The 26,220-nt window shown below is 51.6% G+C and overlaps 1 protein-coding gene across 5 annotated transcripts in view; it reads right to left on the reverse strand.

Moving 5' to 3' along the window:
• Positions 1-26,220, reverse strand: part of PAQR5 (progestin and adipoQ receptor family member 5) — a 90,309-nt gene that overhangs the window by 8,784 nt on the left and 55,305 nt on the right. For 4 of the 5 annotated variants that reach the window (XM_004276242.3, XM_049706963.1, XM_049706960.1 and 1 more), the window contains 4 exons: positions 17,275-17,402; positions 14,409-14,614; positions 9,948-10,074; positions 1,597-1,693 (listed from right to left, as the gene is read on the reverse strand). In XM_004276242.3, coding sequence (XP_004276290.1) covers positions 1,597-1,693; positions 9,948-10,074; positions 14,409-14,614; positions 17,275-17,402 — 558 coding nt within the window. Of the gene's footprint in view, positions 1-1,596; positions 1,694-9,947; positions 10,075-14,408; positions 14,615-17,274; positions 17,403-22,295; positions 22,428-26,220 lie in introns of all 5 variants that reach the window. The other variant, XM_049706959.1, reaches the window with a different exon arrangement.

Here is a 26,220-nt window from a genome sequence, read left to right on the forward strand (position 1 = left end):
CTTTATCCCTGGGCCCTGCCATCCTGGCCTCATGCAGCAGACCCTTACGCTGCCTCTGGGAGGGGAACTCCACCCACTGGGCCTGGGCTTGGCATTGCTGAGCCCATCAGTTCTGTTTATTTGATTATTCTCCTCTACCCCCTGTGAAGGACAGGATGTCAGCCTCATTTAAAGATGAGGAGGGCTTCCCTGGTGGCGCAGTGGTTAAGAATCTGCCTGCCAATGCAGGGGACACGGGTTCGAGCCCTGGTCCGGGAAGATCCCACATGCTGCAGAGCAACTCAGCCCATGCGCCACAACTACTGAGCCTGCGTGCCACAACTACTGAAGCCCGGGCGACTAGAGCCCATGCTCTGCAGCAAGAGAAGCCACTGCGATAAGAAGCCTGCGCACCGCAACAAAGAGCAGCCCTGGCTCGCTGCAACTAGAGAAAGCCCACGTGCAGCAACGAAGACCCAACACAGCCAAAAATAAATAAATAAAATAAATTTATAAAAAATTAAAAAAAAATAAAGATGAGGAAACCAAGGCTCAGAGAGCTTCTGTTCAATGCCTAGGGTCACACAGCCAGTGAGCAGTGGGACTGGGATTTGAACTTTCCCCCTTCTTGCCTTTCCTCCTACACCCTCTTCCTTTGTGTTCTCCATCTAATTCCCATCTATCCTTTAAGACCTTCATTCATACATTTTCCTTCACTACTACTACTATGCTAATTGATGATAATATATAATACTGCATTTACTGGACTCTCACCACCAGCTAGCACTTTACACATTGTCTCATATAATCCTCCCCACAGCCTGACAAAAGGAGGTGTTATTACCAGGCCATTTTACAGATGAGGGAAATCAAGACACAGAGGTGGAAGATAACTCGTCCAATGTCTTGCAGTGAGTAAATATTACAGATTTGCCTCCAGAGCCCGCTCTCCTGGTCACTCTACTGAACCCCAGGCTGCTTCCCCTGCCCAGCCCTCTGCGATTGCTCCTGAGCCCCCAGTCAGCACTGGCCACTGGTGCATCTCCTATGTTCATCAGGGCCTCTGTGTTCATGCCGTCTCTTAACTAGTCTGCAAGTGCCATTAAAGGAGCATCTGGGGTGGGGGGGCTTCCCTGGTGGCGCAGTGGTTAAGAATCCGCCTGCCAATGCAGGGGACACGGGTTCGAACCCTGGTCTGGGAAGATCCCACGTGCTGCAGAGCAACTAAGCCCGTGCGCCACAACTACTGAGCCTGTGCTCTAGAGCCTGCTAGCTACAACTGCTAAGCCCGCGTGCCACAACTACTGAAGCCCGTGAGCCTAGAGCCCATGCTCTGCAACAAGAGAAGCTACTGCAAAGAGAAGCCCGCGTACTGCAATGAAGAGTAGCCCCCGCTCACCACAGCTAGAGAAAGCCCACGTGCAGCAAGGAAGACCCAATGCAGCCAAAAATAAATAAATAAAATAAACTTATTAAAAAAAAAAAAAGGAGCACCTGGGACTCTACTCTTGTGTGTCCCACTGTGACCAGGATGGCACTCTGACCCCCAGAGCTCAGGACACAATTGATTCCCTGATGCTGCCAACAGGCAGAGAGGGGTTGGAGTCGGGCCCTTACCCTGGAGAAGATGGGAAGGGAGTCCCAGGTGTAGGGATAAGCGAAGGCCAGGACACGAAGCATCTTACAGAGCCTGGGCTTCTGGACCTCAAGAAACCTAAATCAGGGAAGGAAAGGGGGGAGAAATGAGAATGAAAAAAGAGTTTCAGTAAATAACACACACATGCACATTAAGAATAACCAAGGGCGAGTAACCCATGAAGGACAAGCATTTTTGCACAAGCTCCTCCTATGGCCAGCAGCTTCTCCCCCAGCGCTCTCCACTTCTCCCACCCTGATGGGAACGGCTCAGTCTCAGATGTGGAAAGAGCTCAGGGTGGGCGGGGAGGGGGCAACTGTCTCCCAGCATCCTGAGAGGCTCCTGGGGCGAGCACCTCTGCGAAGGTTGCGATGCTTAATTAGTCAGAGGCGCCAGCTGATTACCCTGCAGAAGCCCTGGGTACAATTAGGTGTTTAAGTACTTAAGAGATTTCTGGAATATTTAATACCACACACAGGGATACTGGGCTGGGGAAACTGAATAAGCATGGTCCTTCCTTCTCTCTTTCATCATCACCCCCACCTGCCTCCGGTTCCAAGACAGATGAAGCCAGCATTAAAATGAGTGGTGCTGACTGTGGCAAAGACAGGCAGCTCCTCCTGGATGGAACACGATGGGGCCTCAGCTGGCTTGGGCCCAGCCTGAAGAGGGGGCAGCAGCTGAGGGTGTGCGGAGCCGGGCAGCACAGATGGCAGGCTGGATACTGGAAGGGGAGGGATAAAGAGAGGCTCCACATGAAACCACAGCCCTGAACTGGGGCTCGGGCGAGGGAGAGCTCACACGCCCGGGCTGGGCCGGGAGGCAGGGCTGGTACCCACTTTAGCAGCACAGCGTATTTCGGGGGATGGATCCTCCCTTGGTGCCCACAGGTCTGCGAGGCCAGAGGACCCCCAAGGGTGGTGTGCAGAGCCTGGGCGCCGAGGCTCGTGGAGTAGCTGTTCTAGTGCAGCCCGTAAGATGAGGGAGGCACTGGGGCTATCTCAGCCCCCCGTCGACAGTTCTGCCCCTCATCGCACTCTCCAGCGGGGATGGAGTCTATGTCCCACCACTGCTCTTCACCTCTGCTCCCCAGATACCCCGTCCCAGCCCACTGGCCTGCCCCTTCTCCACCAAACATAGACTGCTGACCCTGCAGCCCAGGCCCATCTCCCCCTCCAGGTTATTTACGTCCCCTACGAGCCAGTGCAGTCACCTGACTACAAGCCCCACTGTGCCCACATCCTTTGGTGCGGAAAATGGCAGAGACACCCACATCTGCCTCCTGAGTTGTCGGGGAACTCTCCTCGAGGGCAGAGCTGGGTCTGCTCAGCTCTTCATCCCCAGCGTCCAGCTCAGAATCGTGTCTGAGGACATGACATCGCCAGGCTGCTGTGTGCCGTCCAGCTCTCAGGGCAGCCCAGCCTGGGGATCCCTGTTCTGGGTAAGAGGCGGCCACCGTGGACCCCGAGAAGCCCCATAACCTCCAGAGATCAGCTCCAACTTTGCTCCAGCCCATGGGCATGTCCCTCCTTCTTTCCTGACCCTGTGGACACTGGGCAGAGATGGAAGAGAAGTTCAAGAAGGAGGAGAAGAAATAAGGGACCTCAATTCATCGTCCCCCAGAACAGAACCCCAGCCTTGGAAGGAACCACAAACCCCGGGATTGGTGAGGCTGCACAGGGTCACGATCTGGCAGACACCCTGAGTCTGATCCTGTCCCCGCCCTTTGTGACCATGTCATCCAGCAGGTGATGTAACCCTTGTGTGCCCCCAAATCCTCATGTGTAACATAGGGACAACAACAGAATCCCTGCAAGGGATTGTTGCAAGGGTTTGATAAAATGATGCTCGCAAAGAGCTTACAGCTGTGCACACCACAGAGTGACACTCACGAAATGGCAGCTTTTAAAAAGAACGTGTGTTGTAGGAGCCATCCTGTCCCCATCCTCTAGCTACGTCGTACCAGAAAATAGGAACAGGAGGGACCAGATGAGTTCTGCGTGATTTGCCTAAAATCACAGGAGCTAATAAGAGGCAAAGCTAGGATTTACAGCCAGGGCCATCTGGCTGGCTTCCCACCTTCTCCCCTCATGCAGGGAGAGCAGGCATCTGACCACTACCCAGCCTCTGTCCTTACCTTACAGACACCCCTCTGCCCCAGGAGGCAATCGGAACACACTCCCGCTGCCCCAGGAACCAGGGCCCATCTCGATGGCTTTCTCAGTCCACGCTGGCAGACCCTGTCCAACCACGGCAAGCCCACTCCCTCCCTCCCCATGCACTGCCACCGCCTATCACCTCTGGGTGCAAAGAGACTCGCTATTAAAGCACGCTCTTTCTGCGGCCACTTACACAGGAAGAAGGCTGGCTCTGGCTGACGAGGGCCATCCCCCAAACCATGGATTTCCTGCAACTTGAGACATTTCGCCCGGCCTGATAAAGTACTTCCCCAAGGGCAAACGAACCAGCCTCTCCAGCTGCAAAGCCGAGTCTACAGAGGGAAAAAGGAGAAAAAGCAGAACAGACGAGAGACAGCAACAAAGAATAAGAGGCAGAAGGGCCAGCAGCCACAGAGGCGGAGTGTGTGTGTGGGGGGGGCGGGGGGCGGCTCCCACTACCAAGATGCAATTCCAAATCAGGCCACAGGGTGTCGCCACAGCATCCTCCAAAGCACCCCACACCACAAAGTCTCCAAAGCCTCGCCTGGTAAGGCAACCCCCGCACCCCAGAGCTGGGAGTCAGGGAGCCAGGCCTCTGCCTAGAACCAGGTGGGCAGGAAACACTGGATTTGGGGAGAAGCCTCCAGCAAGAGAGGGTTGATACAATACCAGTCTATTCTGAAACCTGATAAATTCTTGTTGCAACAAAGCTGGAAAGATTTGCAGGTGAATTCTGGAACTCGTGCTTGAAAGAAGTGGGCCTTTGGAAACATCATACTGTTGCGGAGGTGTGTGTGTATGTGTGTTGGGGGCGGGTGTTACGGTAGTTTGGTTGTTGTGTGGGTGACATAGCAGGAATGTGGACATTTCCACGTGCTGGCCCCTGGCCCTAGCAGCACCCTGTCATCTGACTGAGCCCTCTGACCTCCAGATGTATCCGAGAACCACTGTCTGCTAAGCCTCCTGTCTCCAGCTCTGACCTCCAAACCCCCTCCCAGGCCTGCCCCATGCCTCTCTGAGCTGCCACGACAGCACTGCCACGGCAAGGCTCTCACAGCACAGCTCACTAACCACCAAGGGTGAAAATTCATCTCTCCCTCACAGCACCGACCACAAGGCATTTCACTGAGCAAGTATGTGTCCAACGGTTGGATGCTTTGAATGGATGAACAGAAAAGTGCGTACAGTGACTCGTGGTGAACAGCAAACACTGTGTAACTAACATTCCTGAGAGAGTGGTGGTGCCTTCCTGGGCTTTCGGGCTGTCGGCGGGTATGAGCAGGCAGGGTCTCTGTCACCCTCACCTCGCTCCGAGAGCCACAGAGAGGTCACCCGTTCTGTCATTGCCCCCTTCGAATGCTGCAGAACAAGAAAGCGGTTTTCTGGAACGTGTTCCTTTGAACTGAATTCCATGATAAGGATCGAGAGACCAGTTGGGGGAGTCCCCGTCTCCCTGGGTGGACTTTACCTAATGGACATGTATCGTAAGGGAATGAACGCCAGTAGGACCATGCTACTCTGGGAAGCATGTGGATAACTAAAGCATGACTCCTGAGCTCCACGGTCTGCTGCTCAGGGAAGGAGGTGGTTCTCAGCCACTCCCGGCCATACCACGGACGGATAGAGCGGGAGAGGGGAGGCAGACGTGGGCTTGGGGGATAGGGAAGAAGGCAAGCAGAGAAAGCTTGGAAAAGGCGCTGAAGCGGGCATCATAGAATGCCCACACCACAAGGAACCCAGGGGACATCTTCTTAGATGCCCCCTGTTTAAAGGCCGTGATTGGCCAGAGGCAGCACAGCAAGTCTGTGAAATCGGGACCCCAGACGGCCCTCGCCCTCCTCCACCTGCTTCTCTTGAAGTTAATCAGGGCCAGAGCCTCTCCGCACACACGAGTCCCCTTCCTCACTCCTCAGACACTGAAGACAAAGACAGAGAATGAAAACAAAGGGGACGGGCAGGGATCCACGGACACACGGAAAGGAGAGCGGACAAGATGCGAAGGAGGCCGGACGGGCCCACGGGGGGACATCCCACTCTATCCTTCACTCTCAGCATGTGGCGTTTGCCCCTCTCTCCCTTTCTGTCCCCCAAGCTCCCACTTAAGCCCCGCAGGGCACGGGAGCTGAGCCCACAGAATTGTCTTCCTAGGAAGTTGACTGTCCTTCACGAGGACAGGGCCAGTCCTCTGTAGGACACACGAGGTGCTTCCATTTCCCCCGCCTCTCTCTAGCCCCCCTCTAGCTTCTCTCCCCGCTTCCAGCCCCACAGGCTCTGGCAACTCTGAAGCTCCTTGTTGCCTCCCAATGCCATCCCATCCTCTCCAGGCCCTCGCCCTTGTCCAGGCTGTTGGCTCTGTCCAAAAGGCCCTTCCCTCCTCTCCAGCTAAAGTGTTTGACCTTCCTCGACACTCATTCCTAAGGCCACTTCACAGAAGCCTGGGAATCCAAGCATTTTGTATTATCATTATTTGCTTACGTTATACCCTGTAATGCTACACACTGAAAGCCTTTTCCTCTGGCCTTTAAAGGAAATGATGACTCTATCTGGACTTTTTGACGGTTTGCAGTCTGCTTCTCATACTGCATGGGGCACTCTCTGAGGACGAGGACTGAGCCTCACTCATCCCTGTCCTCCCAGGTCTTAACATGACACTTGGAGCATGGCAGGCATTTAAGGAATGTTGAGTGGTTGGTTGGATGCATTGATGGAAGGATGGGTGGTTGGGTGGGTAGATTGATGCATGAATGGGTGGGTGGATAGATAGATGGATGGATGGATGGATGGGTGGGTGGATGGGTGGATAAATGAATAAGTGGATGGCTGGATGAATAGATGGCTGGGTAGATGGATGGATGGGTGGGTAGCTGGATGGAAGGGTGGATGGATGGATGATGAACGGGTGGATGGATGAATGGGTGGGTGGGTGGGTAGATGGATGGATGGGTGGGAAGATGGATAGGTAGGTAGATGGATGGATAGATGGATGGATGAAACAGCCACAGATGTGCCCCATAAACAGAAATAATCCATTTCATTGACAAGGGAGAAGCCCCAAATGGACATTCAAGAGATTCCTGGGCAACGTGCCCTGCTAAACAACTTTGTCTAAAGGTGCCAGGCATGTCACATCCAAAAGACCCATTCAGGGACTTCCCTGGTGGCGCAGTGGTTAAGAATCCGCCTGCCAATGCAGGGGACACGGGTTCGAGCCCTGGCCCGGGAAGATCCCACATGCCGCGGAGCAACTAAGCCCATGCGTCACAACTACTGAGCCTGCGCGCTAGAGCCCGCGAGCCACTACTACTGAGCCTGCACACCACAACTACTGAAGCCCACACTCTCTAGGGCCCGCATGCTGTAGCTACTGAACCCATGAGCCACAACTACTGAAGCCCGCAGGCCTAGAGCCCGAGCTCCACAACAAGAGAAGCCACCGCAATGAGAAGCCTGCGCACCGCAACAAAGAGTAGCCCCCGCTCACCGCAACTAGAGAAAGCCCGTGCGCAGCAACGAAGATCCAACGCAGCCAAAATTAATAAATTAAAAAGAAACCAAAAAAGACCCATTCATTGTACCCGAACAATCAGGGAGGACTCCTGGCTAGAAGAAAACAATATACCCTCATGGCTTACAGGGGATTCAGGAAGATTAAAAAAAAAAAAAAGTTCCAAGAATTGGCATTGGGAGTTCATGGGAAAGCAGTCCTGGATCATGGATGGTGGGACTGTTTCTTCCACCCACGAAGCCCACCTGCCCCACCCGTCCGCAGTGCTCGCCTCCCTCTGATCCTAAGTTCGCAACAGCAGAGCCACACAGCCCTGCAGAAGCTAAGCAGGCAGGACAGTGGCTCGTCCAAGGACCTGATCCAGGTGTGTCTTTGGCCCAGGCCTGTCGGTGAGCCCTCACATCCAGACACTGTGCCTCCAGGCCACGCTTCATCTCTCTTGGGCTGTTTTTAGCATCAGTGTTACTTTTCTATGTATGTTACGCCTTGTCTCACCCGAGGCAGGGACCCGATCTCCTCCTCTCCCCTACCCGTGGCAGCCCTCACAGCTCTGCCCTGGCACAGAGGTTGCGCTTCAGAAAGAGCTTTTAATCGCCAGAGCCCTTGAGGAATTGGGGGAGAAGGAAATAATAACCCCATGATGTCTGATTCAGTTTTCTACCCTCTGGGCAGACCCTATCTCCTCACAGCTGGAGGGGCGCTCTGATTTCCAGGAAGAGGGAAGGGGGAGCTTACCCCCCTCTCCCACCCCAGGGACGAAGCAACACAAAGCCCAGTCTTGACATTGAGCCTGGAAATGAGACTCACCCCCATGGCAAGCAGCTCTGTGCTTCCCACCACCTGCCTCAGCACAGGTAAGTGGAAGGCAAGTTGGGACAAGCATCCCCGATGCTGTTTAAGGCTCTATCCTTTGGTTTTTAAAGAAAACCAACCTGTCAGGTTTGGGGAACTTGCCTACCTCTGGATCCCACAAAACCAAAGTGTCACCCAGAGAAAGCTGGAGCCAAAATCATTGCGGGGAAGTTGCAGAAGATACCTCTCCGTCCCTGTTTTCTCCTGGGGAGGGAAGAGGTGGCGGCTGCCAGGAATACGAATTCTATGAGGCCAGCAGCAGTCTATTCGGAAGACTCAGACTGGCTCAGTGGAGTCGCGGGTAGGGGGACAGATGGCCAGGGGTGACCGCCAGCCTTCCTTGGCGCTCTTCCTAACCCACCATGAAAGGCCTCCAGCTCCCAGCACCATCTACACAGGGATGTTACCCCAACACCACCATTCCAGAGGTTTCCCAAGTAATTTTGGGTAGTTCAGTTTTATACCAAGAGCTGAATAAACTAGAGTAGTTATCCTAAAAAATGCCTCTTGTACTCGTACTCCAATGAGCTTCCTTGAGTGGAAGGAAAATAATAGAAGGAATAAGAGCCAGTGAGCTGGGCATGACTCATGGCCACCGGTCTTCCCCGGGGACGTGTTGGACATTTGAATATCATCTATCACCCACCACACAGACAGGCATATCTTGTTTTATTGAGCTTTGCTTTATTGTGGTTTTTGCAAATTGAAGGTTTGTGGCAACACTGTGTTGTCAGATGATAGCATTTTTAGCAATAAAGTTTTTCATTTTTTTGTTTTTTTGCGGTACACGGGCCTCTCACTGTTGTGGCCTCTCCCGTTGCGGAGCACGGGCTCCGGACGCGCAGGCTCAGCAGCCATGGCTCACGGGCCCAGCCGCTCCGCGGCATGTGGGATCTTCCCGGACCGGGGCACGAACCCGTGTCCCCTGCATCGGCAGGCAGACTCTCAACCACCGTGCCACCAGGGAAGCCCAATAAGGTATTTTTTAATAAAGGTGTGCACATTGTTTCTTTAGACATAATGCTATTGCACACGTAATAGGCTGTAGTGTAAATATAACTTTTATATGCACTGGGAAACGAAAAAGTTTGTGTGACTTGCCCTATTGTGATGTTGGCTTTACTGCGGTTGTCTGGAACCGAACCTGCAGTATCTCCGAGGTGTGCCTCTATCAAGAAGCCGGCCCCCTCTGTCCCTATTAGCAGATGGCCCACTTATGGGGCACCTCCTATGGGCCAGGCTTGTGTTAGGTGTTCTGGATACATTACCTATAATCCTTACATCCGTCTCACAAGGTAGCTGTGTTGACCCCACTTTTTTTTTTTTTTGGCCACGCCACGCAGCTTGCAGGATCTTAGTTCCCCAACCAGGGACTGACCCTGGGCCACAGCACTGAAAACACCAAGTCCTAACCACTGGACCGCCAGGGAACTCCCTTGACCCCATTTTATAGATGAGCAAACTGAGGTTCAAGGAGGGTAAGTGACTTGTTCAGCAACAGGACAAGCTACATAACTTGTAGAGCCCAGAGCAGAAGGAAAGTAGGGAGACCCCCTTGTTCAAAACTCATTAAGTGTTTCGAAACAACAACAGCAGGGAATTAAACCAAGTGTGGAGCCTTGTCGATCACAGGGCCCTGAGCGCCTGCACAGGCGTGTGCCTGTGAAGCTGGTCCTGCCCGGCCACTGGAAGTCCATCTGGAACTGAGTCCCAGGTTCCCAAGCATCTTTTCCACTGTCCCCTCCAACAGTCCAGGGAGCTGCGTGCTCTGTGCCGCCCCCAACCCCATCCCATCTGAGACAGAGCAGCCGGGTACCTGGAATAGCAGGAGAGGCCGGTGCTAATGATGGTGTTCAGCACAGCCAGGGCCACGTAGTAGTCGTGGAAGACGGTGTTCACCAGCGCGTCCGGGAACACATAGGCAGAGTAGGCAATGGCCGAGCCTGGGAAGAAAAACCAGCCTTGGGCAATAAGCCAGGACTCAGCACTGTCCGGACTCCTTGGGAAGACCAACCCCTCCCACATCTGGCTGAGCCCCCCATCATCCCCACAGACCATGAGCAGTCCTGCCGCTCCCCCCTTGCTTATGCCATCACGCATCACCCCCCCAGCATGAGAATGTTCTGTGAGCCCAGCGCTGCTCCAAGGGCTTGACATGCATTAACTCACATAAACTTTACAACCCCCCTCTGACGTCAATCCTGCACTTATCCTCATTTTACAGATGAGGAAATGGAGGCACAGAGAGGTTTAGTAAGCCTCCCAGGGGCACACAGCTAGAAAGCAGCAAAGCCAAGCTTCAAACGCAGGCAGTTCAGCAACAGTCCCTGCTTTTAACTATGGTCCACGGTGACACCCCAGTGTGCTCAGCTTTGCTCTGAGTGTGCACATCTCACCTGCCTGATGAAATGGGTGTCCCCTGTGGAACGATCAAGGCTGCAGGGGAGGGGAGGGTGGGATGAGGGAGGGCCCTTGCTGAGGCGAGGTGTGTCATATCAGCGGGCTGGGGGACTGGCCAGCTGAGAGGCTGGGCGTGAGATGATAGCCTCAGCATTTTGTTTCGTTTTAGGTTTTGGAGTCTGTGAGAGAAGGGTTACTGAAGGACCTTTTAGAGACCTGTCTGCTGCAGCTTCTGTTTGAAAGAACAGGGGAGATCACTGTCCTTTTCAAAGGGGATGGATGTGTCCAGGAGCCTGGACCAGATGGCCTCTCCAGACACCCTCACCTGCTGAGGTCCCTTTTGAGAGAGGCAGCTGCAGGCCTGTCAGCCCAGAGCCTAAGATCAGGCCTAAGGACACCTGTTATCCAAAAACAAAGAACCCTGGAATGCTAGTTCAAGGCTGACCTCAACCTCAGGCCATGCAGGTTCAACCTCTGCCTTTGATCCCATGTGACTGATGAAATCTAGTGAAGCCCAGGGATGTGTCCAGGGTCATACAGGCAGAAAGGGCCAAGAATCACTACTCCTGGTACAACGCTCCCCACTCCTGCAGGCTACCTGTGAGATTTCAGCTGGAACTGCCTCCAGGGGCACAGATTCTTGCCTCAGCCTGATACCATGGGGAAGCTCCCATGGGGACCAGGATGCATCTGCTCTGGGGATATTGGCTGGGGCCAAGCTCCACGGGTGATATAAGAGCGAAGGAGACTCAGTCCCTGCCAAAAAGCGCAGTGGAAAGGGAAACTGGTGAGTGCCTCCAGGCGGGTTCCAGGGTGAGGTGGACGTCCAGGATGGGCACGCATGCAGTCAAGCGGCTGACCTTGGAAGATGGGGGATTCTTACGGGTGCCTGAGGGCAGAGACGGCTTTCCAGGGAGCAGGACCAGGAGACACCTTGGGATGCCAGACTGAGGAAAGTGAACGTCCCCTTTCAGGCAATAGGGGGCCCACCGAACGTTTTTGAGCAGGGGATTAAGATGGTCAAAGCCTAGTGCAAGCGCGCGGGAGGTCCAAGAGGGAGGGGAACAGCTGGACATCGGGGAGGAAGCTGAGCAAACGCCACCCTCCAGGGATTGAGGGTTTCCACGGGGTCGGGGAGGAGGAGAGATGGCTGCAGACCAGGGAGTCCCAGGTGGATCCCACAGGCTCTCTCAACTGACCAGACCTTCCTTCCAGGTTTACTGAACACCCCCATGTCTGGCTCTGGGCTACGGACTGGAAAGCCAGCATGGCTGTCCTCAGGGAGTTGTTCCCAGTGCGGAGCAGAAATGAAGGAATCAGACAGAGCTCCACGGAGGTGGATCCAGGCCCGGGGACTTGGAGGAAGCCACAGGCAGGGGCCCTGAGGCTCCCAGGCCCCGGCTCTGTCATTTACAAGCTGCGTGACCCGGGTAACTTCCCTTTAGCGTTCTCACCTGTAGCATGGGTATAATGATGGTCCCCACCTCAGGGACCTGCTGTCAGGGTTAACTAGGTAATCGTGGTAACCGCTACCTTCTGTTGCTTACGAAGTGTCAGGCACTGTCGGACACACTTCACTTACAAAAGCCATTTAATCTTTATAACACTCCCATGAGGAACATACTATGCCAACTGTATCTTGCCTAAGAGCATATAAGTATTGGGGGGGGGTGCAGTTAGGCCGCTAAGCCCCGCGTTAGGCCACCCCTTCGTGATGTGGGATGTGGGTCGGGTGCTCGGCATCGAGCCTGCCGTGATGCCTCCGAAACGCTTGCCCTTATCATAAATGAGTCTGGGGCAGGCGATCGAGGGCGATGGAAGCTGCCGGGTTAAGGAGTTTGGACTTCATCCCAGGTAACTGGGAACCTGGAAAAGTTTAAGTGGGAGGAGTGCCATGGTCAGAAGGCCTGGAGGAAAGCCCGCAGGGCAGCTGGGTGAAGCCCAGGGGAGAGGCGTGAGGGACTGAGTCAAGCCGACGGGGGCACGGCCGATTTGAAAAGTATGCAGGAGAGACTCAACTGAGTTTGCCAACCGATTAGACAGGATGGTGAAGCGGGGTGGGTGGCGAGTGAGAGGGAGGGGGAACTTGATTATTCACAGATTTCTGACTCGAAGGGGAGTACATGCAAGGGGGTGCGGGGAGGATGTAGACAGTCTCTGTTCCAGGGCTGGATGCGGTGTGGAGCTTGGGTGAGCAGTTTACTAGAGATGGGGTTTGGGGGTGTCCCCCAGAGGTGTTGGGGGATGGTGTGGGAGCAGAGGAGATCTCCCAGGGAGCCTGACCATGGAAGAGCAGACGCACCAGAATGGACTCCCAGCTTGTGCACCCATGGGGGGACGGAGGAAGGGGAACTGGCCAAGCAGGATGAGCGTGTGAATGGGTGGGAGGAAAACTAGGAGGGAGTGATGTAACAGGGGCCAGAGGAAGCGGGCGAGGTTTGAGGAGCACGGGGGTGCCCCTGCATCGAAGGCTGGAGAGAGAGCCCACGGGGCCTGCGCGGACCTGTGAGGCAGGAGGAGGCTGGGGCCTCGGCAACCAGAGTTTTAGTGAAGGGTGGGGACTGGGCAGCAGAGCACGGAGGACTGGTGAGCAGGTAGAGACTCGTGTGTGTGTGTGCGTGTGTGTCTGTGTTTGTCTACGTATGTGTGTTGGTGTGTATGTATGCACGTGTGTGTTACTAGTGAAGAGAGAGGGAGAGGGGCGGGAGAACAGGCTGGAGGTAGGTTCCTCACACACCCTCTTGGGCAAAGGGAAGACGGTGACTTTGCTTTCACACCTGGAGCAGGACCAGGTGGGAGGAAGCGGCTAGAGCTGGGATGCCCACAACTGGGGGAGAGGAGAGGAGACAGGAGGAGAGGGTGTCAACCCACCACCTCCCCTCACTCTATCCCTGCAGCTCTAACCCCTACAAGCCTCCAGACCGATGGGGTCTGTGACCACCCCCTTCTCTGCGGGGCACAACAGAGACCGGCACTGATGAGAGGAGTTGGCTCACCCTGGCCTGTGACAGCAGATTGTTAGTGTCAGAGAACTCGCAAGCCAATTGTTAAACACAGCCATCATTAAAAATTGAATGACAGGGCTTCCCTGATGGCGCAGCGCTTGAGAACCCGCCTGCCAATGCAGGGGACACGGGTTCGAGCCCTGGTCCGGGAAGATCTCACACGCCGCAGAGCAACTAAGCCCGTGCACCACAACTACTGAGCCTGCGCTCTAGAGCCCACGGGCCACAACTACTGAGCCCGCGTGCCACAACTACTGAAGCCCGCACGCCTGGAGCGCATGCTCCGCTACAAAAGAAGCCACTGCAATGAGAAGCCTGTGCACCACAACGAAGAGTAACCCCCGCTCACCGCAAGTAGAGAAAGCCTGCACACAGCAAGGAAGACCTGACGCAGCCAATACATACATACATACATACATATATAAAATTTATAAAAAAAAATTGAATGACATAAACTTACAATGCTATCCGTCATATTAACAAGAGCAACAACTGTTCAGTCAATGCACCCGCTGTATCTGTACAGAGGAATTGCTACGTAATGGGGACCTGCCATGCATCTCTCCCCAGCCCTGTGCTCAGTGATGCTGTCGGCCTGAAGCCGGCCGTGGCAGGAGTATTTACACCACAGCAAACCTGCCAACACCACGGACCGGGACTTTTGTCCACAGAGAGCCAGTTGTTAAATATTTGCCAGAAGGCCTTTGGACAAGTTTCTTATAAAACACTCATCAGGCAGCCGGGCAGGGGCACTGGCATTGCGGTGACTCTTCCGGAAGCCCACCAGAGCCTCACAGTGACCCCAGCTCCCAGGGGAAGATGCAGGGGGTTCAGTCCCAGGGAAGAGGAGACAAGAGCAGGGCCTGACGTACCCAGGCTGAAGAGGTTGACGGCGCCGTAGTCCAGGAAGTAGCAGATGTGCCGGGCGTTCCTGGACATGGAGCTGAAGGTGTGTGCACAGCTGGATGCGAGGGGGTACACACAGCTGGCGCCCATGTACACGAGCAGAGGCCAGGAGTAGCTGTCATTCAGGACGTCCGTCACACGCAGGGTGCTCACGAACCTCCACATGAAGAACCTGGAACACAGGGGGACACCCTCAACCTCCGAGACAGGGGCCCTTCTTACAGTCCTCAGCTGACCTAAGCTGCCTTCCCTTTCCCTGGATGACCGGCTCCTACAGGTCTCGCTTTGGTGACATGCCACGAGCGAGGAAGGGTGAGTGGGGTCCTTTTTGGTTGGAAATATGCAGGATGGGCAATGGTCCAGTCCCCTCCCCCTGCGTGTGGTGACAGATCCCTTTTACAGCATCTTGCCCAGGTGACCCTCCAGCTTCAGCTTGCATGCTTCCAGGGACGGGGAGCTCACCCTCTCTTGAGGCAGCTCTGAGTGTTGCAAAGTTTCACTGAACCTCCATCTGTCTCCCTGGAATCTCTCTCCATTGGATCAGCCCTAGGTCTCCCCATCAGCGCAACAGAAAACAGACCCATCAGATATCTCAAGGCTGTCTTCATGATCCCTCACACCTCTCTGAGCTTCACATGAAAAAACCTCGGTGCGTTCAACCATTCCTCATGGGATCCAAATTCGGCCTTGTCATCATCCCTGTGATTGGTCCAAGTTCCCCTCACAGGAAGGCACCTCAAAGAGAAGCAGTCCCCTCTGTGGGGTCTGGAAAGTCTGGAAGACAACAGGACGATTTCCCCCCCCCTCTTCCATGCTATTCCTCCACTAATCTCACCATCTCTTTTCTGAGGGGCCTGGTCCCACGGCTGAGTCTCGGCTAAGCCTAGGCCTCCAGACCCTTCTCTACATGGAGACACTGCACAGTTCTGTGTCAGATCTGCCTAACCTACAACCCATGCGTGGGGTTCTTGCTTAGAGAGCTGCCCGCTTCCACAAACCTCTACTAGAGAGCCAGGCCCCTTGCCCACAAACTCTCCCAGGGAAGGGACGGAAAGCTTTTCACGCAGGAACCCCAAGAACATCGCTAACTTCTCTGGCTACATTTGTGATCTCTTCCCTCCTGTCCCAGCAGAAATCAAGCTTCAGCTATCTGTTTTTCAGAATGTACCCTTTTATCTCGAGATTACGCCCGAGTCCCGCTTCCCTGGGGCATCTTTCTCCGGCTCTCCCAAGCCCTCCTTGCTGCTCTTTGTTGCACTCTCAGGGCCTGGCAGTACAGGGGCGTCATGCCCAGTGGGGCGGCCCCTGCCAGCACGTCTCAGCTGTAAAACAGCTACAACGGGATCTGCGCACAGCAACTCAAGCCCCGCAAACAGGGATGGTCAGGCTGGCACAAACTTCAAAATAGCTTAAGTCACCTGTGGTTCATCCAGAAAATGGGACACCGCTCAAAAGCCAGAGAGGCTTCTGTGAAGGTCAGACAAGAGACCTCTGAGGGAAAAGCAAGGGAGGAAAGAACCAGGTGCTGGGTGTACACACATGTCACAGATGCTCGAGTCTCTAGAAAAGCGTTCTGGGAGGATGCACGAGCAGCAGGTCACCCCGGCGGCCCCAGAGAGGACGCAGAGGGGCCGGGGGAAGACGCCGACTCTACTCCCTTCTGCAATGTTATCATTTATTATCATTTAGACTTTTTACCCTTCTGGGAGGTACCAGAAGGGCAGCAAGTGCGTCCAGTTGACTTAAATTTAAAACAACGAGCAGCCTCCGTGAGCAGATCTTGCTGCCACCCCGACCAGTCTGCAGGCGCTAGGGCTTCTTTACAGGTGGTCCTATCCCACCCCAAGCCTGAGCTCTCCCTCTTCTCCACTGGCGACGTTTCTGGCACCAAGCAGCCTTCCCCTGCATTTTGCCCTGGGTCTGTCTCTAACTGCTGGCCAGGCAGGACCCCGTCCTCGGGCCCCTCTCTCTGCCTGCAGCACACCCTGGGGTCCTTCCTACTCTCTCGGCTTCTCAATATGATTGGGAGGGGGAGTCCAGAGACCAACCTGTGCCAGAACTTGCCAGGGGATGTAAGCAAGTCACTCCTTTCTCTGGGCCGCATCTGTGTCAGCCAGGGGTGGCCTGAGTCGGCTGGTGGCCCGCATGGCTCCCAGGGTCCTTCCAGCTCTCGTATACTATGACCCCATCTCCACCCTTCACTCGCTACGCACAGGCACCAGGTATGTGCAGCTGGTCTTCGGTCCCCACCTTTCTCAGCCAGGTCCCTCCTCACCTTCCTGGCAGCTCCCATTCATGCGTGTGCACGTGCCGGAGCGTCCCCTTGGCTGGCTCCGTTTCAGTGCTGCCTGACCAAATGCCTCACAGCTGCTGTGGCCCCAGGCACCCACAGCTCCGTGCCCGATGCCTTTTCCAATGCCTCCTCCCCTAATCCTCAGGGCAAGCCCAGGAAAGGCGCAGGCTAACCTGCTCTGCATGTGGGAAAATGCGAAGCCCAGAGAGGTTAAGTGACTTGCCGAAGCTAGGGAATTTTAGCCAGGGCTTCCAAAAGACCCAGAAAGCCTCCAAGACCGCATAAGACAATCCTCTCAAGTCAGGACCCGAAGCAGGGGAGCAGGGAAAGACCAGGGAACTTCCAGGAGCCCCTCCAATCCTACCACAATCTGGGTCCTAGAGCTCACCCCAGCAGCAGACCGCCACGCCTCCCAGCACCACGGGGGAGTCCCCCAAATCCCATCACGGAATCTCAGCTCTCTCCACCCCAGCTGTGTTTAAAGAAGCCCCAGTCCCCAGGCTCTGAGTGAGCAGCTGGTCCAGGGGGCTGGGAGGTACCAGAAGGGCAGCAAGTGCGTCCAGATGTTGAGGGTCTCATTGGTCATTTGGAAAAGGCTGAGGAGACAGGCCATGGCGGAACTCTGTGGATGTCGGTAGCCGAAGAGGATGCCCTGCTCATGGAACACCTGCAGGGGGAAGAGAAAGGGGGCCGAGGTGAGACGAGAGGGTGGCGGGAAGGTCTCAGGAGCAACGTCTCCGGTAGTCTCTAGCTTTCTCCCAGGCTGTGCACTTGTACACTGGAGCCTGGAACACTTGACCCCGAGTCCTGCCCCTGCCTCCCTCCCATCGCTTCTAAACTCCCACGTCCTTCCAGAAGCCTGCAGTCAGGGGGAGGAGAGGATTCAAGGCCCTGACTCCCTGTGGGAATCCAGCCTGTCTTTGCATTCCAGATGCACTTACTCCTGTCATGAATATTGCCTAAGAATCTGCCTTTGCACCCTGTGCCGGGGGCCTACAGCCCAGTCTTCGGATGCCTTCGTGGTTGGTTGACATATATGCTGCCTGTTTGAGCCAATAAGCCTTGGATGTCAGGGGCTGGTGGGATGATCTCTGTGGAAGATCCCTCCCCGCCGGGGCCAGGATATATTCACCAAGGTGCTTCATAAAGGCCTGTTGACGATGAAAACTATGATGGCATCAGCCTGCGCTGCAGGTGGAGGAGAAGTCTGGTCACAGCAGGCCCACGCAAGCTCCCCACCCCACGCAGCCCGCCTGGCAAGGCTCTCAGTAACCATCCCGGATGAGAACTTGGACGGGTCAGGTAAAATAGGGGGTGTCAACCTGCTTGGAGGACTGCATCACATCCATTAAAAATGGTAATTATGGAGACGATGAGGCATGAGGGACAAAAGCTCAGGATGCGATATTAAGTGAAAAAAAGTGGGATGTCAACTGTATTCCTGCCATGATGACAGAACTATAGAAATTTTAAGTACACATAGTGGGGTGGAGACTGGGAGAAACACAGAAAAGGAAACAGTTTTATTTGTTGAACTAGCAGGATTTGCAGGAGATTTTCTCTCCCTTTTGTGTTGATCAGATCAGGGTTTCTCAATCTCGACCCTGTTGACATTTGGGGCCAGACAATTCTTTGTGCTGGGGGTGGAGCTGTCCTAGGCATTGTTTAGCAGTAATGTGACAACCAAAAATGTCTCCCGAAATTGCCAATGTCCCTGGGGGCAAAATCTCCCCCAGTTAAGAACCACTGACTTAGCCGAATGTTGTTATAACTTTGAGAGGTAAGTAAAAATGAGTAGATTAACTGAGGCAAATAATGACAATGACAATATTAGTAATCGTAATGTAAATTGAATCACAGTCAATTTTAAAGGTTTCCCTCTGATTTTCTAGGGCTGTGGGAGGAGTGGAAGGCTGGGAGAATTCCTACCTAACCACCCATTTCCCATCTGGGTTACCAACTTCTTAATTTAAGAGAGGATCTTGATTCAAAAATACACAATATTTGTAATGACCTATAATGGAAAAGAATCCGAAAAAGAATATATATGATAATAACTGAATCACTTTGCTGTACACCTGAAACTAACACAACACTGTAAATTAACTATACTTCAATTTTTAAAAATGGTTTAAAAAATAATAAATAAATAATCAAAAACAAAACAAAAACCACAAGAATAGACAATGTAGGGACTTCCCTGGTGGCACAGTGGTTAAGAATCCACCTGCCAATGAAGGGGACACGGGTTTGAGCCCTGGTCTGGGAAGATCCCCCATGCCGCGGAGCAACTAAACCCGTGCGCCACAACTACTGAGCCTGCGCTCTACAGCCCGTGAGCCACGACTACTGAGCCCACAAGCCACAACTACTGAAGCCTGCACGCCTAGAGCCTGTGCTCCGCGACAAAGACAAGCCAGTGCAATGAGAAGCCTGTGCACCGCAAGGAAGAGTAGCCCCTGCTGAACACAACTAGAGAAAGCCCGTGCACAGCAACAAAGACCAAACGCAGCCAAAAATTTTTTTAAAATTTTTTAAAAGAATACACAATGTATGGCATAACTTGGACTATCTCTTGAGGTTCTGAGTCAACAGGTCTCATGGAATAGTGGAGAAATTAGTAAGGGGATATCAGAGTAAAGAGTCAAATCTGGGCCCATTAAGTGCCCTATGACCTTGAGCTGGGCCACAACTCTCAGGACTCAGTGTCCACACCTATGAAATGGGGGGCCTTTGCTCACCAGACGGTGAGCACATTCCCATCTTGGTTCAATTCTGGGTGAAACTAGTCAACTAGGGACAGGGGGAGAATGAAGTTGGTTCATGGTCCAGTGAAGAAATACTGTTTGAATTAGGTTTGGGTTTTAGCTAATTAAAGTGATTTGTTCCAGTTTTTGATTCACTGTGCATTTCTGCTGACATCCCCGGTTTTCAGTGGACAAGCTTCTCTAATGGGCAGCAGGCATGTCGGCTTGCAGCTGCCCACCCACCAGGGTTGCTGACAAGGCGGCAAACGGGCTCATGGCCTTCAGCCTTTGATTCAAGCGAGGACGATGGCGCGTGCTTGGCAGGCACGCGTAAGGCCCTCCAGCAGAAACTACAGGCCTATCATTCTACCTGTTATGTTTACTGCTTTCTTCCTTAAAAAAAATTTTTTTAAATAAATTTATTTATTTTATTTTTGTCTGTGTTGGGTCTTTGCTGCTGCGCGCGGGCTTTCTCTAGTTTTGGTGAGCGGGGGCTACTCTTCGTTGCAGTGCGCGGGCTTCTCATTGTGGTGGCTTCTCATTGCGGAGCATGGGCTCTAGGCGCGCGGACTCAGTAGTTGTGGCAAGTGGGCTTCAGTAGTTGTGGTCGCAGGCTCTAGAGCGCAGGCTCAGTAGTTGTGGCGCACGGGCTTAGCTGCTCTGCAGTATATGGGATCTTCCCGGACCAGGGCTCGAACCTATATCCCCTGCATTGGCAGGCGGATTCTCAACGACTGCACCACCAGGGAAGCCCTCTTTTTTTTTTTATTAAAGCACTGGCCTCTTGTTAAAATGCAAGGACTCCAGAAAGGAGCAATTGTTATTAATTATTCACTGCTTCATGTGAATAAGTTCAGCAGATCCCGTATAGAAGGAGATCTTACGACAAGGGGCCTACGGAGCCCTGGGCATGTGAGGGTGACACACAGGGAGGAAGCAGGGCGGGGCTGCAGGACAGCTCAGATGCAGTGACAGCCACAGCTGGACGGTGGATGGACAGGACCCAGAGCAGGGGGGAGTCTCCCACATTTTGTCCACGGTGACTCAGGATATGACTACTGTCCTTCTCTCTTTGGACCCTGCATTCTGGGAGGCAAGAGAGGATGCTGATAGAGTCAAAAGCCAGAGGGGAACAGAGGAGCTGGGAAGTCCACAAACTAGACAACTTGACCACACTGAAGAATCTAGCCCCAGACCTGGGGAGAATGCCTTACCACCAAGGCCAGGGTTGGGCGCAGATTAAAAGAACCTGCTTTCCTCTGACCGGCTATCCTGACGCCAGACATGGGGGTAGGATTTTAAGCAGCCCCTCCAAAAAAAAAAAAAAAATGACAGATGGATAAAGGATGGATAAAAGAAAGGGAGCCCCTCTGTCTCAGAAGAGTGATTCTGCCTCTGAGCCCCTCCAAGCACAGGAAGGGAGACACGTTCTCTCCATTGTCCGGCTCCAGCCTTAGCAAAGCACTTTGCATAGAATAGATCCTTACAGGATGCATGCTACATAAATCTGAACAGCAAAACACTTGAAAACAATTTTGCATTCGTGCCTAGTTTGACCCCCCAAAGGCAAACTGTGGTCATTGCCTTAATACTCCGTAACTGGGCCTCATCTGTAAGCGGCCCAAAGTTAGCAGGCGCTGGCATATTTGCACAGCAGAATTGATTTCCTCCCAGGTTGCAGGCTGGGCAATTTAGAATGAAACGAAATCAAATTGCGCGTGGCCTATAATTTAGGAGCGAGAACCCCCAGGCAGCCAGGTGGAAGGGCAAGGGCACGTCAGCGGGTTTTTCTCTTACTGCCTGTCACAAACCCGGCTTTCAAGAACAGCCCTGTGCCCCTGCCAGCTGATGCCTGAAATTCCACTGTGACCATTTTAAACCCTTGGTCTTTCCAGCTATTACACTGCAAATCACCTGGGGAAAATAATCAGGCATTCTGGCTAGCAGTAAATAAGAGAGGATTTTGATGGCAGGCAAAGCACAGAGGCTGTCAGAGCGGGGTCAGCAGGCCACCGGCCTTGGCATGGTAATCTGCATTTCCCATCTAGATCTCACTGAATCCTCACGGCCGAGTGAGGGACAGCCTTTTACTGTCCCCATTTCACAGAAAAGGAAACTAAGGTCTGTGGATGTTAAGGCATTTATCGAGGATCACAGAAGTAGTGGGAGCAAAGCTGAGACATCAGACTCCGTGTCCTGGTCTCTCACACTATCCTCCCTGCCACTCCAGAGGGCTTGTCGGAGATGAAGCTCTCACCTCTCAGCCTGCAGTGTCATTGTGGACCGTCACACACTTCTCTGAACCTTAGTTGCTTCTTCTTTAAAGTGATGTCATTGTTCTGAATTGCATCTCCCACAAAATTTATATGTTGAAGCCCTAACTCCAGCACTTCTGAATATAACTGTACTTGGAGATAGTCTTTAAAGAGGTGACTAAGTCAAAACAAGACAGTTAATCTAATCTAACTGGTGTCCCTCACGAGAAAAGGAAATTTGGACACAGAGGGAGACACCAGGGATGCGCGTGCACAGAGGGATGACCATGTGAGGACACAGCAAGAAGGTGGCCCTCTGCAAGCTGAGGAGAAGCCTCAGAAGAAGCCAACCCTGCCGGCACCTTGATCTCGGACTTCCAGCCTCCAGAACTGTGAGAAAATAAATTGCTGTTGTTTAAGCCACCCCGTCTGTGGTACTTTTTACGGCAGCTTGAGCTCATACAAAGTGCAAGTGGTGAGGTTGGGGGACAAAGTCTCTAAGCCAGTGCCTCTCCAACTTTCTTCTGCAGGTGTCCGCAGATCACCTAAGGATCTTACTGCAGTTCGGTGGGGCCGGGGTGAATCTTCATTTCCAACACACTCCCAGCACATGCTAATTCTGCAGCTATCTCCGGCTTCCCAGCCCAGGCTCCTGCCTCAGCATCATGCTGTCACCTCCCTGTCCAGAATCTGTAGTTCATCACAGAAGAGGAGGTGCCCTTTAGGTATGTTAAGATGAACCCAAAGGCACAGGCATGAAAAGCAAGGGAGGGGACAGTGAGAGACCAGCGAGGAGTCTGGTGAGGTGCTGGTAGGCAGAGGCATGGATAGAATGGGGAGGAAGAGAGCAGGCCACAAATTGCTGTATCGAGTATAACCAGTCATTTAGTGAGTATCTGCCACGTGCCTGACACTGGGTCGGACACCAAGCCACGGTCTCATGCAGGACGGACCATGCTTGGTCCTGGTAAAAGAGAACACTTAGGTTCTCAATCTAAAACACATAAAACATCACTGCTATACAACCCACATGCAATTACTAGAACTGTAAGTTGGCGGAATTAATAGCCAACCATTGTTGGTATTAAGCAATTACAGATAAAGGTCAATTTAGAACACTGGGGTGATGTTCTTTAAAAAATAAGTGTCTAATATTCAGTCCAGCATAACGATGCTTTCCATACATGCAGGACAATATTTATACATGATGGTAAACTTCTTCTGGCCGAACATGTAAGATGGATACAAAGTAGTGAAGCAAATGATCACTGTATCTAGGATGGAGGATCTGAAGGATATTAGTACTTTAATGAGCAATAAAGTGAAAAAAACAAAGACACATAGGATGTTTTTAAAAAGTAAATGTTACTCAGTACGGGTAGGTGTACCAGGGTGAGACGCCCCACTGAATGACGAACATTATACGGAGTGTTGATCTGCAGAAGAAGAAAGTGACGAAGTTGAAACAATGGAGCATTCCATCAGTTTTACTTTATTATAATAATACAGTCTTTGATTTAAGAACTAGAAAAAGAATCTTAGAATTTAGGCATTGATTTAAAAATCTGCCATGGGCAAGCTTGTGGTAACATGATTTGAGAGTCTGTGGTAGGCAAAATAATTGCCTCTCAAGGATGTCCATGTCCTAATCGCCAGAACCTGTATATATGTTAGGTTACACGGCAAAGGGGAATTAAGGTCACGGGATGGTATTAAAGTTGCTAATCAGCTAACATTAAAATAGGGAGATTATCTTGATTATCCAGGTAGGCCTAATGTAATCACGAGGTTCTTAAAAGCGGAAGGGAGAGGACTTCCCTGGTGGTGCAGTGGTTAAGAATCCATCTGCCAATGCGGGGACACAGGTTCGAGCCCTGGTCCGGGAAGACCCCACATGCCGCGGAGCAACTAAGCCCGTGTGCCACAACTACTAAGCCTGCACTCTAGAGCCCGCGAGCCACAGCTACTGAAGCCGGCGTGCCTAGAGCCCGTGCTCCGCAACAAGAGAAGCCACCGCAATAAGAAGCCCGCGCACCGCAACGAAGAGTAGCCCCCGCTCACCGCAACTAGAGAAAGCCCGCGCACAGCAACGAAGACCCAACGCAGCCAAAAATAAATAGATAACATAAATAAATTTTTTTAAAAAAACCTTTAAAAGTGGAAGGGAGAGGTAGAAGGGGATGTGACTGTGAAGAAGGGTCGAGAGATGCAACACTGCTGGCTCTGCAGATGGAGGGAGTGGGCCAGGAGCCAAGGACTGTAGGTGGCTGCCAGAAGCTGGAAAAGGCAACAGGTTCTCCCCAGAGAGCCTCCATCGACACTTTGATTTTAGCCTAGTGAGACCCCTGTGAGATTTCTAACCTACAGAACTGTAAGGTAATCAATTTATCTTCTTTTTTAAGCCACCAGATTTGTGGTAATTTGTTATGGCAACAACAGAAAACTAATACAAGGTCAGGATTTGTCCAAAAATCCAAAAGCATTCTTAGAGCTGGAGATGGCAGCACATGATTTCAATTTCTTACTAGGAGACTTGATGCCTTCCTTTGGAACAATTCAAAGATTATATATGACATCCACAGAAACTTCCCCAATATGGGATATCTTCCTGAAACACATATCAAATTTGACCACAAACTACTCTTATTCTTGCAGTGGGAATGCCAAATAAATAGCATTAAACACTTAGGTAAAATTTAGGTAAGATGCAAGATGACTGAAAGAAATCAGTGAAACAACAGAAGGTCCTCAAATACAGAGCAAATCCCATCTTTGGTTTGAACCTGAGCTGTCCACAGATATATGTTATGGGATGCTGTTAGCAAAAGCCTACAAAAAAAAATCTAGTTTGGCTATTTCACTTTTAAAGGGATTAAAAATGCGTATTTATTATTTTAAATATGTCTAGGACTTTTCTAAACTAAAGAAGCCACACATGAAATATGCAACAAAAATGATATTCCAATAAAATCAACTTCAAATAAGGAAACAAAAATGTCTGTGGACTGTGAAAGAGAAGATTCACGTACAAACCATCCTGAAACTGATTCCCACAGAAATTACTTTTCTGGCCATTGCAGACTGAGGTGTAATTTTGACTGAGCAACATGCTATTTTGTTTTCTTTCTATTTTTTTCTTGGAAAAAGAAACATCAAGTAAGTACTATATGGATCTAGATATTGTTTTAAGAAAGTGAAAACAGCAACATAAAAGATGGCGAGCCATATGAAATTAAAGTATTTAATAATTTTCCCACTTAATTCCATCATACGAAACCTCATTACAATGTCTGAACTTGGTATGTAAATTTTATACTCATTCCTGATTCTAAATGCGGCTTTAAGAATATTTTTTGATAATTCCAGTTGCTCTGCCTCAGCAGAACTGAATAAAAACTCAACAGAAGTTTCTCCCAAATGCAATTAATTAAAATTTAAAAAAAAATCTAAGAACGACAGTGATTCAAGAATAATGGTCTATTTTGACATCACTGTTAACAGAACACAAATTATGTGATCATGTTGATTACAACATCTCAAAATTTTGCTGAAATGAAGGCAAGAAAAATAAATTTTATAGAATAAACATGTAAATGTATGAATTATGTATGTTATGCCCATCTAAACATCACTAATCCATCAACATTATATCCAAACATGTGCGATAATAATTAAGTTTAGCTGTCTTTGACATTTTGCTGGCGTTAGCTATACAAAAATCGGAGATTTACATATTGTTTTTTGTCATTATGAAGGAATATTTGTCAAGGTAGAATTTATATAACTATGAGCTTCATTTGTGACTTTTACATATTTAGGCATATGGTCTGTGGCCTCTATTTGTTCTCCTGATTCAGATCCAGCACATGGCAGGGGCAGACCCGATTTTATTTGCTCATCGTGAGAGCACTGAAAGGTAGGGATTGTCAAGCCCATTTTACAGATAAGGAAACTGAAGCTCGGTGAGATGGAGCTTCATCTGCTATTTCATAAGAAATAGCAGAACCAAAATGCAACTCCTAGTTTGTTAGATGGAAAAGCCCAGGATGCTTCACTGCACCCAGCCTGGTGGAACCAAGGATTGCTACAAACATTTCATGGATATACTAGATGTTACGCAAGTTTTCAGAAGGAAGGGATCACTGGACCCATGTGATGCAGGAAGGACCTGGAAGAATAGCTGGGGAACATCTGGTTCTGGCAGAATGATGGTCGATTAGATGTCATGAAGGATCCTTCCAACGAAAACAATTAAAATGCTGGATGAAGCCTGCATTCTACGCTGGATAAATCTATCAGCAAGATGGCACAAAAGCAAGGAAGTCACAAAACCCTCAAAACAAAGGGAAACCAGGAACCCTGGGAGGTACGCTGCTTTCACCATCAGAGTTTCTGCTGCCAGCATTTGCAAATGAGAGATGAAATCCAAGGCCCATCAAAGGCAGGGAATCTATTAGGAGAACTCATCAATAAAGCCAGGAGT

The sequence above is a fragment of the Orcinus orca genome, chromosome 2, assembly GCF_937001465.1.
Source record: "Orcinus orca chromosome 2, mOrcOrc1.1, whole genome shotgun sequence".
In the NCBI taxonomy this organism is placed as follows: domain Eukaryota; kingdom Metazoa; phylum Chordata; class Mammalia; order Artiodactyla; family Delphinidae; genus Orcinus; species Orcinus orca.